Raw genomic sequence first — 13,199 nt, 5'->3', positions numbered from 1 at the left:
AGCAACCTAGAAGAAAGGATTGTTAAGGGTAGGTTTGGAGAGTTTCTCATTGAACATAAGAGGTACGTTGATGATATTTTCATTGTCTGGAATGGCCAGAAAGAAGATTTGACAAATTTTCTTCGTTTTGTGAATTCTTTGCACCCAAAGATTTCTTTTACCATTGAGGAAGAACAAAATGGTAAACTGCCATTCCTAGACCTCCTTATAGAAAGACTCAATAATAAACTAATATTTGAAATATATCGTAAACCCACAACTACTGATAATGTCATTCAATATGCGTCTATTTCTCCCTATCCATACAAATTTGCCTCCTTCAATTCTTTCTTTTACAGACTTTTTAACATCGCCCTGTCAAAGGAAGCATTTGCTAAAGAGCTTAATATTATAAAACATATTGCTTTTAAATGGATTCCCACTTTACTTAATTAACAAGTTATACTTTAAGTTCTTAAATACATATAGGTTGACTTACAACCTTCTTCATGAGAAAGACGACAAAAACTCCTTTAGATCTTTGTCCTTTTTCGGCTCAATTTCATTAAATTTAGCTAAATTTTTTAAGACCTCTAATATCAAAATCGCTTTCAAAACCGCGAATAATTTAAAAAAACAGTTAGTGAGCGTGATAGACAAGGCAAATGTCTTTTCTAAATCAGGGGTTTACTCTTTGAAATGTGGGGATTGTGACGCTGTATATATTGGCCAATCTGGAAGAAAAAAATTTCTACACGCGTTAAAGAACATGTAGCGTTGTTTGAGAAATTTAAAAATACAGACGTTCGTGATACAAAGTCAGCGTTTGCGAATCACCTGTTAGCTTCCACACATCACTTTTCTCCAGAGGTCGGAGCTGAAATACTTCATGAATGCCCTAAAGGGAAAAAGCTTGACCTTCTGGAGAGGATGGAAATTACTAAAGCCAAGAAGAGTCCTGTTCTTGTCTGTGTTAACGACGTATTTAATTTTGAACCCAACCTTATTTTTAATAATCTTATTTAATCAATTTTATATTTACATAATCTCTTCCAACTGAAATAAGTTTAATATTGTGTTAGAATGCCTTGGCTTAACAACAAATGTTTTTAACTTCTCCTCAGTGTTCCGGTAGCACATAGGTTATAGTCTCTGGCTTGTAAGCTTGTTGTCGCGGGTTCGATTCCCAATAGGTGTGATATTATTTTACAATTTTTTATTTTTTATTATTTTTTGGTTCTAAATAACTGTATAGTCATCCTAACCTTAAATGTATGTTTATTTACTGTTTTACCAACGTTAGTGGCTTTTTAAGGTTTTAGTCTTTTTAATGTCCTCTTTTTTTTTTCAATACTAATTATTATTGTTATAGGCCTGATGATGCTCTGAATAGAGCGAAACACGTGTAGCTTTAAGTAAATGTTATGAGACCGTGACTTTGTGTTTTTCGTCTGTTGTATACGTCGGTCTCTTTGTGAAAAATGGATGAGATTTTCTTATTTGAACATTTCATTATAACTAAACGCAAATTTACCATTTTTAACTTATTCATTACTAGTACTTTATTTCAAAAGTAAAAATATTATTTCTAAGGAGTTAAGTAACATGTGGCGTACCATTGTTTAGTATTTCAATATTCAAATTCTTTACAACTTTCAGGAGTGAAGCTCAACCAATAGAGGCGAAATTCGTTTTAAATAATTTTCTCTTTTGTCTAATAAGAAATTTTGAAACACTCTTACTTTATATCTCTTTTTGTTATATAGCTGCTGTAGGGGAAGATAAATTATAGAGAATTGAATTATCTTTATTTACAACTTTTTCTGTATTTATGGTTTACCAAAAAAGCCGTTTTTATACTTCCCAAAAAACTGCAAGGGGTGAGGATATACATTTTAGTTGTTAACTTTTTCTTAGAGACCACTAACCACTAACAAAAAAAAAAACTACTGCATGAGTTGGCTTTAATTTCAAATCTAAGATTGAATGTATCATTTGTATTATAGTAGATTTTTTTCTATTGTATTATGTAGATAATTACTGGTAGTTGTTTTTTACAAACCTGAGCTTCATGTAATTCTTTAATAATTTGAGGTGGCTCCTTTGTAACATCACACACAACCACAAAGTCTGACTCTCTATAACCTTCTAGGAACACCTCTCTTATCCTCTGAACGACAGAAGAAGCACTGGTATTTTTTGGCACAGATACATTTTCAATATCCCAAAATATACCCATTGGAGGTAACATCTTGGTGTTGTTCCATCTGCGTCTTGGTCTTCTGTGGCCTGGGACTATAAAACCAAAGAAGAATAACTTTTTACCAAGATAAAATCAAAAAGCCGAATTATGTAAAAATAGCTTTAAATAAATAAATTCTTGGATTTTAAAATAAATTATAACAATATTATTAAACAAAATTAGTTTAGACATCCCTTCATAGATTTTTTTTTGAATTTCAAAGTGATTTTTCTAATCTTATTTACCATTTTCTTATTTATTATATGAAACCTTATTAAGGTTGATATTGCTAGTAACCTTGCAGCCAATCTCTCACAAAAAATAGATCCTGGTATCTCAGCAATGTGGTAGTAGCCGAATCTTTCTTTTTTGCCCCCACAAGTGTAGAAGAGCTTAAACACTTAATGGTTAATATTAAGAATAAGAGTTCATCAGGTTGGGATGGGCTTTCTCTTAAAATATTTTCTGCTTTACCTCTTGTTGCTTTGCAAGTCTTGGCCGAGTCAATTAACTTTTCATTTATGTCTGGAGTTTTCCCAGAGTGCTTAAAAAGAGCAATGATTGTTCCTCTTTACAAGGGTGGCGATCACGACTGGCCTTCTAACTTTAGACCTATAGCGTTATTGCCTACTTTAGCCAAGATAGTGGAACGACTCGTTAAGGTGAGGATGGTTTTATTTTTAAATAGGTTTGGCCTATTGAGTGTTCAGCAGTTTGGCTTTTGTGAGTCTCATTTGTGCTTTATATTTAGTTTTCTAGAGCACCTGTACAACCGACTGAATGTTGGTGAAGTTGCAGCAGCGGTATTCTGTGACTTGTCCAAGGCATTTGACTGCGTGAGTCACAGAGAGCTGCTGATGAAACTGGAGCTCTATGGTTTCAGAGGAACTGCCCTTGCGTAGTTTTGTTCCTACTTATCAAATCGTTCCAGGCTATCTGTGTGGTATCTCGAAGGAACTTAATATAAATGTGGGTGTTCCGCAAGGATCAGTACTTGGTCCTTTACTTTTTCTCATTTATGTGAACGATCTGCCACAACTGCAGGTAACTGGCAAATTTACATTGTTTGCCTCTGGCGCACGACTCTGATGTTTCTCAAATGGAGGCCAATATACGTGCAGATTTGTTAAAAATAAAAGACTGGTGTGATGCAAATTTTTTGACATTTAATGTTTTCAAAACAAATATCCTTATTTTTAAATGTAATACAAATGACATGTTTAAATAATGAAGCCATCACCATGCCACCGTTCAGTAAGTTTTTGGGTCTTTCCATAGACAAGTTCCTTAAATTTGAAGACCATATTGTAAATGTATGTAGAAAAGTCTCATCAGGCTGCTACGCCCTAAGGGTTATTGCCACCAGTCTTAATTTCTCCATCGCCGGATCCGCATACTTCGCGATTATCGAGTCGCACCTTCGATATGGAATTTGCTTTTGGGGTTCATGTTTAAATTCACTTTTTAGTTCAGTGTTTGTACTCCAGAAAAGGGCCACTAGATATCTATGTGGGGCCAAGCCTCGTGACTCATGTCGCCCCCTTTTTGTAAGTCATAATATTTTAACCCTGTGTTGTATTTTTATTTTGGAAACAGTTTTTAGAAAATATAAACTCCACTTAGGAAGCCTCTATAATACGCGACAAAATTATTTGTTGAGGCTACCCATTCCTCATTTTGAACTTGTCTGTAGCTCTATCATATATGGAGGTAGAAAGCTGTTTAATTAACTTCCACTAGAAATAAGACAACTTAAGACTGAAAAAAGCCTACGTACAAGGACGAAAATATTTCTTGCTAGTAAAGCGTACTATAGTTTAGGTGAATTTTTTAATGATTAGCATTTAAGTATTTTTCAAAGTTTTATATAATTTTATTTTATTTTAAATTAGTTTCTCATTTTTATTCCTTTAATGTACAGTCTATTTGCTTTGTCTACAACTTCTATGTTTATATTGACAATAAAGCATTTTTGAGTTTGAGTTTGAGTAAGAGTCTCTATTAACATCAATCTAACTGCAAGGCAAATGATTCCTGAGTACTAAATTTTAATTTTTAAGCTTAATAAAGTACAGGCTCTCATGAAAAATATATTTTGCTATATATCTTAACAAGTAATCATCCCTGTAAAGCAGAGTATGAATTATTTGATTCCAAATAGTATTGCAACTTGAAAGAATTTGTCTATACTGTGATTTGCATCTTGAGGAGCTTATATATCCTGGTTTTAAGTAGGAAACTCTCTTCAAGATGCTTTGTGGTGAGGAAATTTAAGGAGGAATTGGGTCACTGACTGGTTAAAACTTTTTTATTTGGGTGTGGATAACCAATGACTTTTAAATATCCTCTTTAATATTCAAAAGAGGGCAATTAGATTTGTTGTAAATGTGACTGAAAGAGCGTCCTGCAGAACCAGTTTGTAGAACAGAAGATCTTGATGCTAACTTCTCTCTTTATTTTGGAACCATCTTCCCCTATTTTTAAAAATCATATCAGGCAATACCACTGAGTACTTTTGGTCATTGCTATATAAGGGTTGAAAAGTTTTTAATCACTTGCCTATTGGTTTAAGAGCTATTAATTAATTAAAAACTTTTAGAGGATTGCTAAAGATGTCACTTTAACCTTATTATAATTTGGAAGAGTTCTACTGGGATGTCCTTGAGGATATTGTGTAGTTTTTTGCTGCAAATAAGGCTAAAGTTTTAGTTTTATTTACATGTGTTTTCTAATTAGTTTTATTAATTATTATATTATATATATTTATTATAAACGGGGTGGTGCGTCGCCGAGCGGAACATAGGAAATCCCATGTAAATTTTAAAGGGGTCAATTATTGGCTTCCCTGTACATTTTACAGAAAAAATTTAAGATAACTTTTTGAAGAGACCAATCTGGCAAACCCTCGTGCAAAGTTTTAAAAAATTTTATTAAGCGAATCTTGAATTATTCAATTAAATGTAATTGCACAATTACCAAATTTTCGGTTTAGGTAAAACCAGACATCAGCCACCAGCAAACAATTTGTTATAAGGCTTTGTCAAATCTGATGTACAGCCGAATACAAGAATTTTTTTTTTCGTTTTATCAATCTCACAACCATACATTCAAAGTAAGACACGTTAACACTACTTTTTTTATCTAAACTTTTATTTAATATAACGATGAAGTTAAATCAATAACAATTATTATTATCGATTATTAAAAAAATAATTTTATCATACTTAGAATTTAATTAAACCAATAGCAGTATCTGAAATATTTTCAATTTATTTTCCCATCAAGCCTATCTGGTCCATTTCAACCATTAAACCTATTATTAGTAAATTCGAGTCCAAAGACATTGTAATAAATAATTGTAAATGTTTAACTCAGAAGATCGAAAATAGATCCGAAAAAAGAGAGAACAGAACTTTTAATATTTTACTAAGTGTGGAAAATTAAAATAAAATAAAATAAAATATAATAACTTTTTTAAAAATAAAAGAGAATTACATATTTACATAAAAACATCAATTAATCAAATGTTCAAACAACCCTCCATTAACATCTAAACAATATCCTAGCCGATCATAAAATTCATTTCTAACGTTACTAAGTTGATATTGGGAAATTTTACTACATTCTAACGAAATATCGTTTTGTAACTGGTTTAGAGTCCCAAATTTTACACTTTTATAAATGACACTTTTTAAATAACTCCACAAAAAGAAGTCATTCGGTGAAAGATCAGGTGACCTGGCTGGCCAAAGTATCCAGTACCGTGGACCAATAATATTGCCGTTAAAAGTATTTTCCAAGCACTCTCTAACCATACAGGTATCATGGGCCGGGCAACCATCCATTTGGTACCAGATCATTTGATCTTCCTGAACAACTTCTTCCAAGGCGGGTCCAATTTGATTTTGAAATAAGTCCAAATAGGTTTCAGCTGTTAGGTTATTGTCCATAAAAAAGGGTCCAATGATATGGTGTCCAATAATTCCCACGAATACATTTGTTTTTTCCGAGTATGAACAAAGCGATGTTCATTTTCTTGGCTCCAATACCGGCAATTCTGAACATTTGGTTCATTGTTGAGGGTAAATGTACCATCATCGGTAAAACAAATATTTCTTAAAAAATTCCTATCATTATTTGCTCTTTCCATCATTTCAAAACAAAATATCATTCTTCGCTCTTCATCTCCTTCCTGCCGCTCTTGATGTTTTTCGAATTTATACGAATAATATTTGTGTTTTTTTAAAGTGCGCAATACCGTTGTATGATGTTTATTTACCTCTTGCTCTCTAGCTTAAGAACCCTCATACTAACCATCTTGTCTTCCTCCACGCTTGATAGAATATTAAGATCTCTGTTCTCTCTTTCTTCCGCTCTATTTTCGATATCCTGAGTTGAACATTTACAATTATTTATTATGGTACCTTTGGACTCGAACTTATTGACAATACGTTTAATAGTTGAAATAACCGGAATGGGCTTGGTGGGAAAATAAACTGAAAATATTTCAGATACTACTCTAAAACTGTTTCCCACATAAAACCACTAAAACAAAAAGGGGTCTAAACTATTGTGTTTAACACATAATTTTAAAAAAATGATAGAGTTAAAACATAAAGCTTTTAAAAAATATCTTTATCTAAAGGCTGATGATAGTAGAAAGTATTACATCGATCTTAAGAATTGTGTAAATGTGGCAGTAAAGGCAGAAAAAGCATATTATTCTCATGAAATTAACAAGTGTCGAGGACCACATAAAACTCTCTAATTGGAAAGTCAATAACAATGCACCTGCAGAAATACCTTCTAATCTATGAGAACCAACACTTGTTAATAATCATTTTCTGGATATTGTGCCTCAATTACAGATTAGTTTAAAATGAAAAGGCTCCCCATCGATTGAGGAATTAAGAAATGTATCCAAATTATCTGGATCAGTCTCTGAAAATGAAGTTTATAAAACCATAAACAGTATTAGAAGTAATGCTATTGGCGTAGATGAAATCTATACAAAAATGTTAAAAGCTTGCATTCCTATTTGCCTAAAACCTCTAGTGAACATTATTAATATTTCTTTATGTTCTGGGTGTGTCCCTGACATCTGGAAAAAAGCACTTGTTACTCCAGTACCTAAAGTGAACAATCCAACCAATATTAATGAACTAAGACCAATTAGTAATTTGCCAACTTTATCTAAACTAATTGAGAAAATTGTAAAAGGTCAATTGCTGGATTATTTATTAAGCAGAAACATTATCCCAAAATTTCAGTCTGGCTTTAGACCAAATTATAGCTGTACGACAGCTCTTCTAAAAGTAACAACAGATATTGCTCTATCTCTCGAAAATGAACAATGTTGTCCCTCTGTTTTAATAGATATGACAAAAGCCTTTGATACTCTCAATATAGAACTTTTAATGGCAAAACTAAGGCACTACAATACTCAGGCAAATGGAAGGTTTAAAAGCTACCTTCAAAACAGGCAACAGGCAGTAAAGCTGACTAATGATGAGGGTGTGGTAACTTCTGGGTGGAGAAATGTAACTCAGGGAGTCCCGCAAGGGTTGGTGTTGGGACCACTTCTCGTTATAATATTTGTGGCCGACTTAATTTATAAAATAATTTACTGCAGGTATCACAAGTATGCAGATGATTTGCAAATTTATCTGCAATCATTGGTTGGTTGCCTGCCTGAAGCATTAGATTTAATTAATGCTGACTTACAGAGGATCATTGATTGGGCTGACAAAACCTCACTTTTAATAAATTCTGGTAAAACACAAGCAATCCTGTTCTCAAGAAATGAAAGTACCTTGAATAATGGAGCACCAAGTAAATATTAATGGTGTTGAATTGGAATGGGTAGATCAAGTAAAAAACCTGAGCCTTTGTATGGATAATCGAATGTCATTTAATGCGCATGTAAATAATATCTGTCAACAGTCATATTATAAATTAAAGTCATTATATGAAGTAAGGATATTTTGCCGGCTAGTACAAAAAAAAGTCTTACAGAGAGTTTAGTGCTTAGTATTGCTGATAATTAAATATTGTATATTGTCCTTTTTTAACTGAACAAAATAAATATAAAACCCAGAAAATTCAAAATTTCTGTGTAAAATTTACTAGAAATTTGCCTCGGAGCGTTCATGTGAGTGAGCATGTAAAGCAGGTCTATAGTCTTAATATGGCCCGAGAAGATTTTTGGGTATAAGCTGCACTGTACATAAATTAGTTAATTTTCATGAACCAGAATATCTGTCAGAATTCCTTATTCAAAGCACACTGGCAATCTCCCAGCATAAGACTAAATTTCTGAAAAGTTCTTTCATATATACTTCTGCCTGTATTTACAATCGCCTACCTGCAGAAATTAAAGATTTAGGCTTGGCCTCTTTTAATTCTAAATTAAAAAAAAATTTGGAGACTGCTGATATTTTAATACGGGTGTAACTTTGATTCTGGTATGGTTCTCTGAATCATTTTTGTTAAAATTTTTATTTTTAAGAAAATTGTACTTTGTCCTTTTATTATTTATTGTGGTCATTATTAAAACACGCCTAGCATGATTTACATCTATATAAGAATTACATCTATATAGAATAGATGTAATTTATTTGTTGCATACAATAAAGAATATTTTATTTTATCTTTTATATTATAATTTACCTATTACTTTTAATAGCTTTTATTTTTTATACTTTGTTTTAATTTTTTTAATACTTTATGCTTTTCAGTCTGCACTGGCTATATACTGCTGTAATCAGACCTAGAACAGTGTTAAATTTCTGGGTCTCACAATTGGTGATAATTTAAAACTTGAGGAACATGTCAAACCTCTTTTGATAAAGCTGTCTTCTAGTTGTTATGCCTTGACTTGTTATGCACTTGTACTTCTCCTTAATTGATCACATTGCTTATGGAATAACATTCTGGGTTTGTTGTAGTGACACCTGTTTTTCTTCAATATTTATCTTACAGAAAAGGGCTCTAACTCTAAGGGTAATAAATATCTTCTAGGCAGTCTTGAAAGCCAATATCTATCTCACAAAATATCATAACTCTACCCTTGAAGAATTAAAGAAGGAATCATATTATGTTCAGATGTGTATTTGTTTTTCATTTATTGGAGTGCAGTTTTAACTTCAATTTAAGTTAAAGGGTTTATTAATATGTTGTGGGAGCAAGAATCAGGATTATTATGGAAAAATAGAGCCTAGTTTTAATACTAAATGTTTCTATGTCATACTTTTAAGTGAGATTTTCAGAAAAGTTGCTAAACTAGACATTTACCAAAAATTAAAATTAAAAATGCTGCTTTTCTCTAATGGACTAAGACTAGCCATGAAACTTACTAACATTACTTATTATTAGTATTTCTAAGAAATAGGTAGGAATAGTAATAATAAACTCAAATTACACTGTTTCTTATTAAACAAAATTATGAATCAACATTCTCTTAAATACTGTTAAAAATCCATCCCAATTAAATAATTTTTTCAAAAAGAAAAAGGAAAAATAACTGGATACTTTCATCAGTACCTTGATTAAGATTAAACTACATATACAGTAGCGGCCAAAAGTAGAGAAACTTTTGATTATTTTTAAAAAAATATTGATAGATTACTTTTTAAAAATATATTTTATTGTTTTAGGTGGAACACAAATACAACATAAAAAATAAATAACTAGTGTATAAGAAAATTATTTATAAATTTATTTATAATTTTTTTTTATTTTTTAAGCGGTCAAAAGTAGAGAAACTTAAGCAAAATATTACAAATACTTAAAATAAACCTAATATTTGGTAGCAAAACCTTTGTTTTTAATAACTTCTGCACATCTTCTGGGCATCGACTCCAACAATTTTACAATTTTTTTTTCTGGTATTTCCTGCCAGGCCTGCGATAATGCGCAAAACAGTTCTTCTTTGTTTTTAAATTTTTCGGGATATTTACGCCTAACATCTAACTCCAATTGTTCCCATAGGTTTTCAATGGGATTTAAGTCGGGGCTTTGTGGAGGCCAGGCTAAAACGTTGAGCTGTTCCTCCGCAAAAAAATCTTTAACAATTTTAGCTGTATGTTTAGGATCATTATCCTGTTGAAATTTCCAAATTAGTGGAAGGTTTTCTTCGGCGTAAGGTATCATATGATTCTTGAGGATCTGTAAATATTGATATCTGTCCATAATACCCTCAACTTTTATTAGCGGACCTAGTCCATGCCCAGAAAAAGAACCCCATACCATGACATTACCTCCACCATGTTTTATGGTTGGCCTAGTGTATTTAGGATTGAATCTTTGATGTGGGGGACGCCTTACATACTTTATTCCATCCGACCCAAATAAATTAAATTTACTTTCATCGGACCAAAGTATGTTTTTCCATTAGTTATAAGTCCAAGTGGAATGTTCTCTAGCAAATTTTAAACGAGCATGCCGATTTTTCTTGGAAATGAATGGTTTCTTTGCCGGTCGTCTGGCTTGGAGGTTTCCTTCGCCTAAGCGTCTTCTTATGGAACGGATGGATAGTGAAATGGAAGGGTTTCCTTTCTTAATATCCACGGCAGTAAAGAAAGGATTTTTTTGGGAACATCTTCTTATTACTTTATCATCTGAAGGAGTAGTCTTTCGCGGCCTTCCGGTCTTAGGTTTAATTAAAGAACCTCCACGTTCTTTGTACATCTTGATTTGTTTAGATATAACACTTTTATTAAGCTTTAAATCAATTGCAATTTGATTTTGTTTCAATCCATCTTGATATTTTTTTATAATTAGTTCTTTTAACTGAACTGACAAATGAATACCTCGTGGCATCTTACTCGACTAATACTAACACACGACTAAAATATTATTCTCTTTATTCAAAAACTGTTTGTTTAGGAATAATCGGAAAAAAAGTTTCTCTACTTATGGCCGCAAAAAAATGAAAAATATTTTGGTATTTTCGTCATGTGTTAAAGAATGTGTTTATTTTTATATCATTATAAGTAACTTAAGGTACCCAATGATTTAGTGATGAAATTAAAACTTTTTATTTAACCTATTAATTAATTTTTTAAAAAATTAAAAGTTTCTCTACATTTGGCCGCTACTGTAGGTATGTTATCTTGTAATTTTGAGTTATCTATTTTATCTTTTAAAAATATTAATATTGCTACATAATATTAAATGATGAACAAAGACAAATGTTCTTGCCTGCATCACTAACACTTGCAGAGCTTTCATCTGAATTATTAAGGCTTGTAGATAGCCTAAAAGGCTTAAATCTTGACTCCCGGGTGCCCCATGCATCAGACAAGCTTATATTTTCAATATCTACCGGTCTCAATCCTCGTAAACCGGTGGAGCCCCGGCCCCTAAAAGCCTTTGGTCCTGATGTCATATCATGTCTAAAATAGTTAAAGTAGTATTTACATTTTTAAAATCAAATATCATGCAATATGTGAATTATTATACTTACTTTTTACATTTCCAGGGAAAACATTGTTATTTGCATGAATTCATTTTACTGGAGATCAAAGCCACAATTATATTTTGTATTATTTATTTTTATTTATTGTGATTGGTTATGGGAAAATAGATAACAGATATGAAGTTCGTTCGAATATGAAAGATGGTCTTTGCATGTGTATGAAGTTTCCGCAGTTAATTGCTAGCAACGAAATCAAGAACGCAGAGTGAGATGTGTGTAAAGCAGTGTTCCCAGATGGCCCAACAAAAATTATTGTCTGGGTGAAGCGAAATTATCGTACGATAGATGGCGTGAGTATACAGGATGGAGTCAGTAGGAATTTTTAGTGCAATTTTTTTATGAAGCGCCCATTTATTCAAAACTTGTAAAAAAAAACGCAAAATATACACAAATAATAATATATTGAAAATAAATAGAATCCTTCAAAAACAAAACAGGTTTAGATACAAGCGAAAAAGAAAACAAAAATGTAGGTACGTAGTACATGTTTCAACCTACTTAAGCCTTATCTGTTTCAAAATTTATTGAAACATTAAATTATAACACCTATATAACTATGCTTCGTCAAAAATAATATCGTCATCAGGATCCAAGTCTATATTAGTTGGTTTTTTGTTACAACCATAAAGATTGTGTGAAGTCATCGAGCCTATCATGTCATTACTTGGTTCAATACCAATGCAACCTTTATCAAAACTTTTAACATGTTGTGATGAGTGCATAATACCATTAATAATTGTCGTTGTAACTAAACGATTTCGACTTTTAGTTTTAATTAAATTAATTTTGGAAAATTGTCTTTCACAGTTTGGACTAGAATGCGGCAGTGACAAAACTGATAACGCAAATTCACTTATTTCTTGAAATAAGTAAGTTCCTTGAATATCTTTTATTTCTTCAAGTTCAAAATAAAAGGTATCTAAATCTTCTGTTGAAGGTAGATGTTCACTAGGCGTAATTTGCAACAACCTCCATTGGTCATCGTTTGTGTGATCTACCTTTTGTAGATCATCTTGGTCACTAATACGTGGCACCTCTTTTATTAAGGGAAATATGCTAGAGTGCAATTTTATTTGATTTTTATTAAGCATACCTAATTTGCTTAGGATAGGATCATTAAAGTCGTATCTTTTTTTATTTCTAAGCATGATGTTATTTAAAATCTTCGGCACCTTTCATAAAAGTCAATTTTCGTTGGCTCATCCACGCTGTTGACATTTTACGCAATGCCTACCCCAAGATACATATTTTGGTAAATTACAAATTTACTCTCATCACTAGGATTAATATTTTTTATGTCATTTTGCCTTATGTACTGGGGATTCATATATGAGAGAAGAAGATCTTTATAGGTGCTAACCATTTTATCATGTAGTGATGTTATTACCACTTTATCACTTTGAAAATACTTATTCAAATCTATAAATTTTGGCAAAATCCAGTCCAGAAATATATAAAATAATTTTATATGTTTATCATTTAAATCGTGATATATTTCTT

General features: G+C 31.8%; 1 protein-coding gene across 2 annotated transcripts in view; it reads right to left on the bottom strand.

The window, feature by feature from the left end:
- Window positions 1–11,852, bottom strand: part of LOC126737742 (meiosis regulator and mRNA stability factor 1) — a 153,388-nt gene extending 141,536 nt beyond the window's left edge. For both annotated transcript variants that reach the window (XM_050442759.1, XM_050442760.1), the window contains exons 1-3: window positions 11,688–11,852; window positions 11,423–11,616; window positions 2,042–2,274 (exon numbers count right to left, since the gene is read on the bottom strand). In XM_050442759.1, coding sequence (XP_050298716.1) covers window positions 2,042–2,274; window positions 11,423–11,609 — 420 coding nt within the window. In that variant the 5' untranslated portion in view covers window positions 11,610–11,616; window positions 11,688–11,852. The remainder of the gene's footprint in view (window positions 1–2,041; window positions 2,275–11,422; window positions 11,617–11,687) is intronic.
- Between the last annotated feature and the right edge of the window lie 1,347 nt (window positions 11,853–13,199).

Source organism: Anthonomus grandis, chromosome 6, assembly GCF_022605725.1.
Source record: "Anthonomus grandis grandis chromosome 6, icAntGran1.3, whole genome shotgun sequence".
Taxonomy (NCBI): domain Eukaryota; kingdom Metazoa; phylum Arthropoda; class Insecta; order Coleoptera; family Curculionidae; genus Anthonomus; species Anthonomus grandis.
This window is presented reverse-complemented; position numbering and strand designations above follow the sequence as displayed.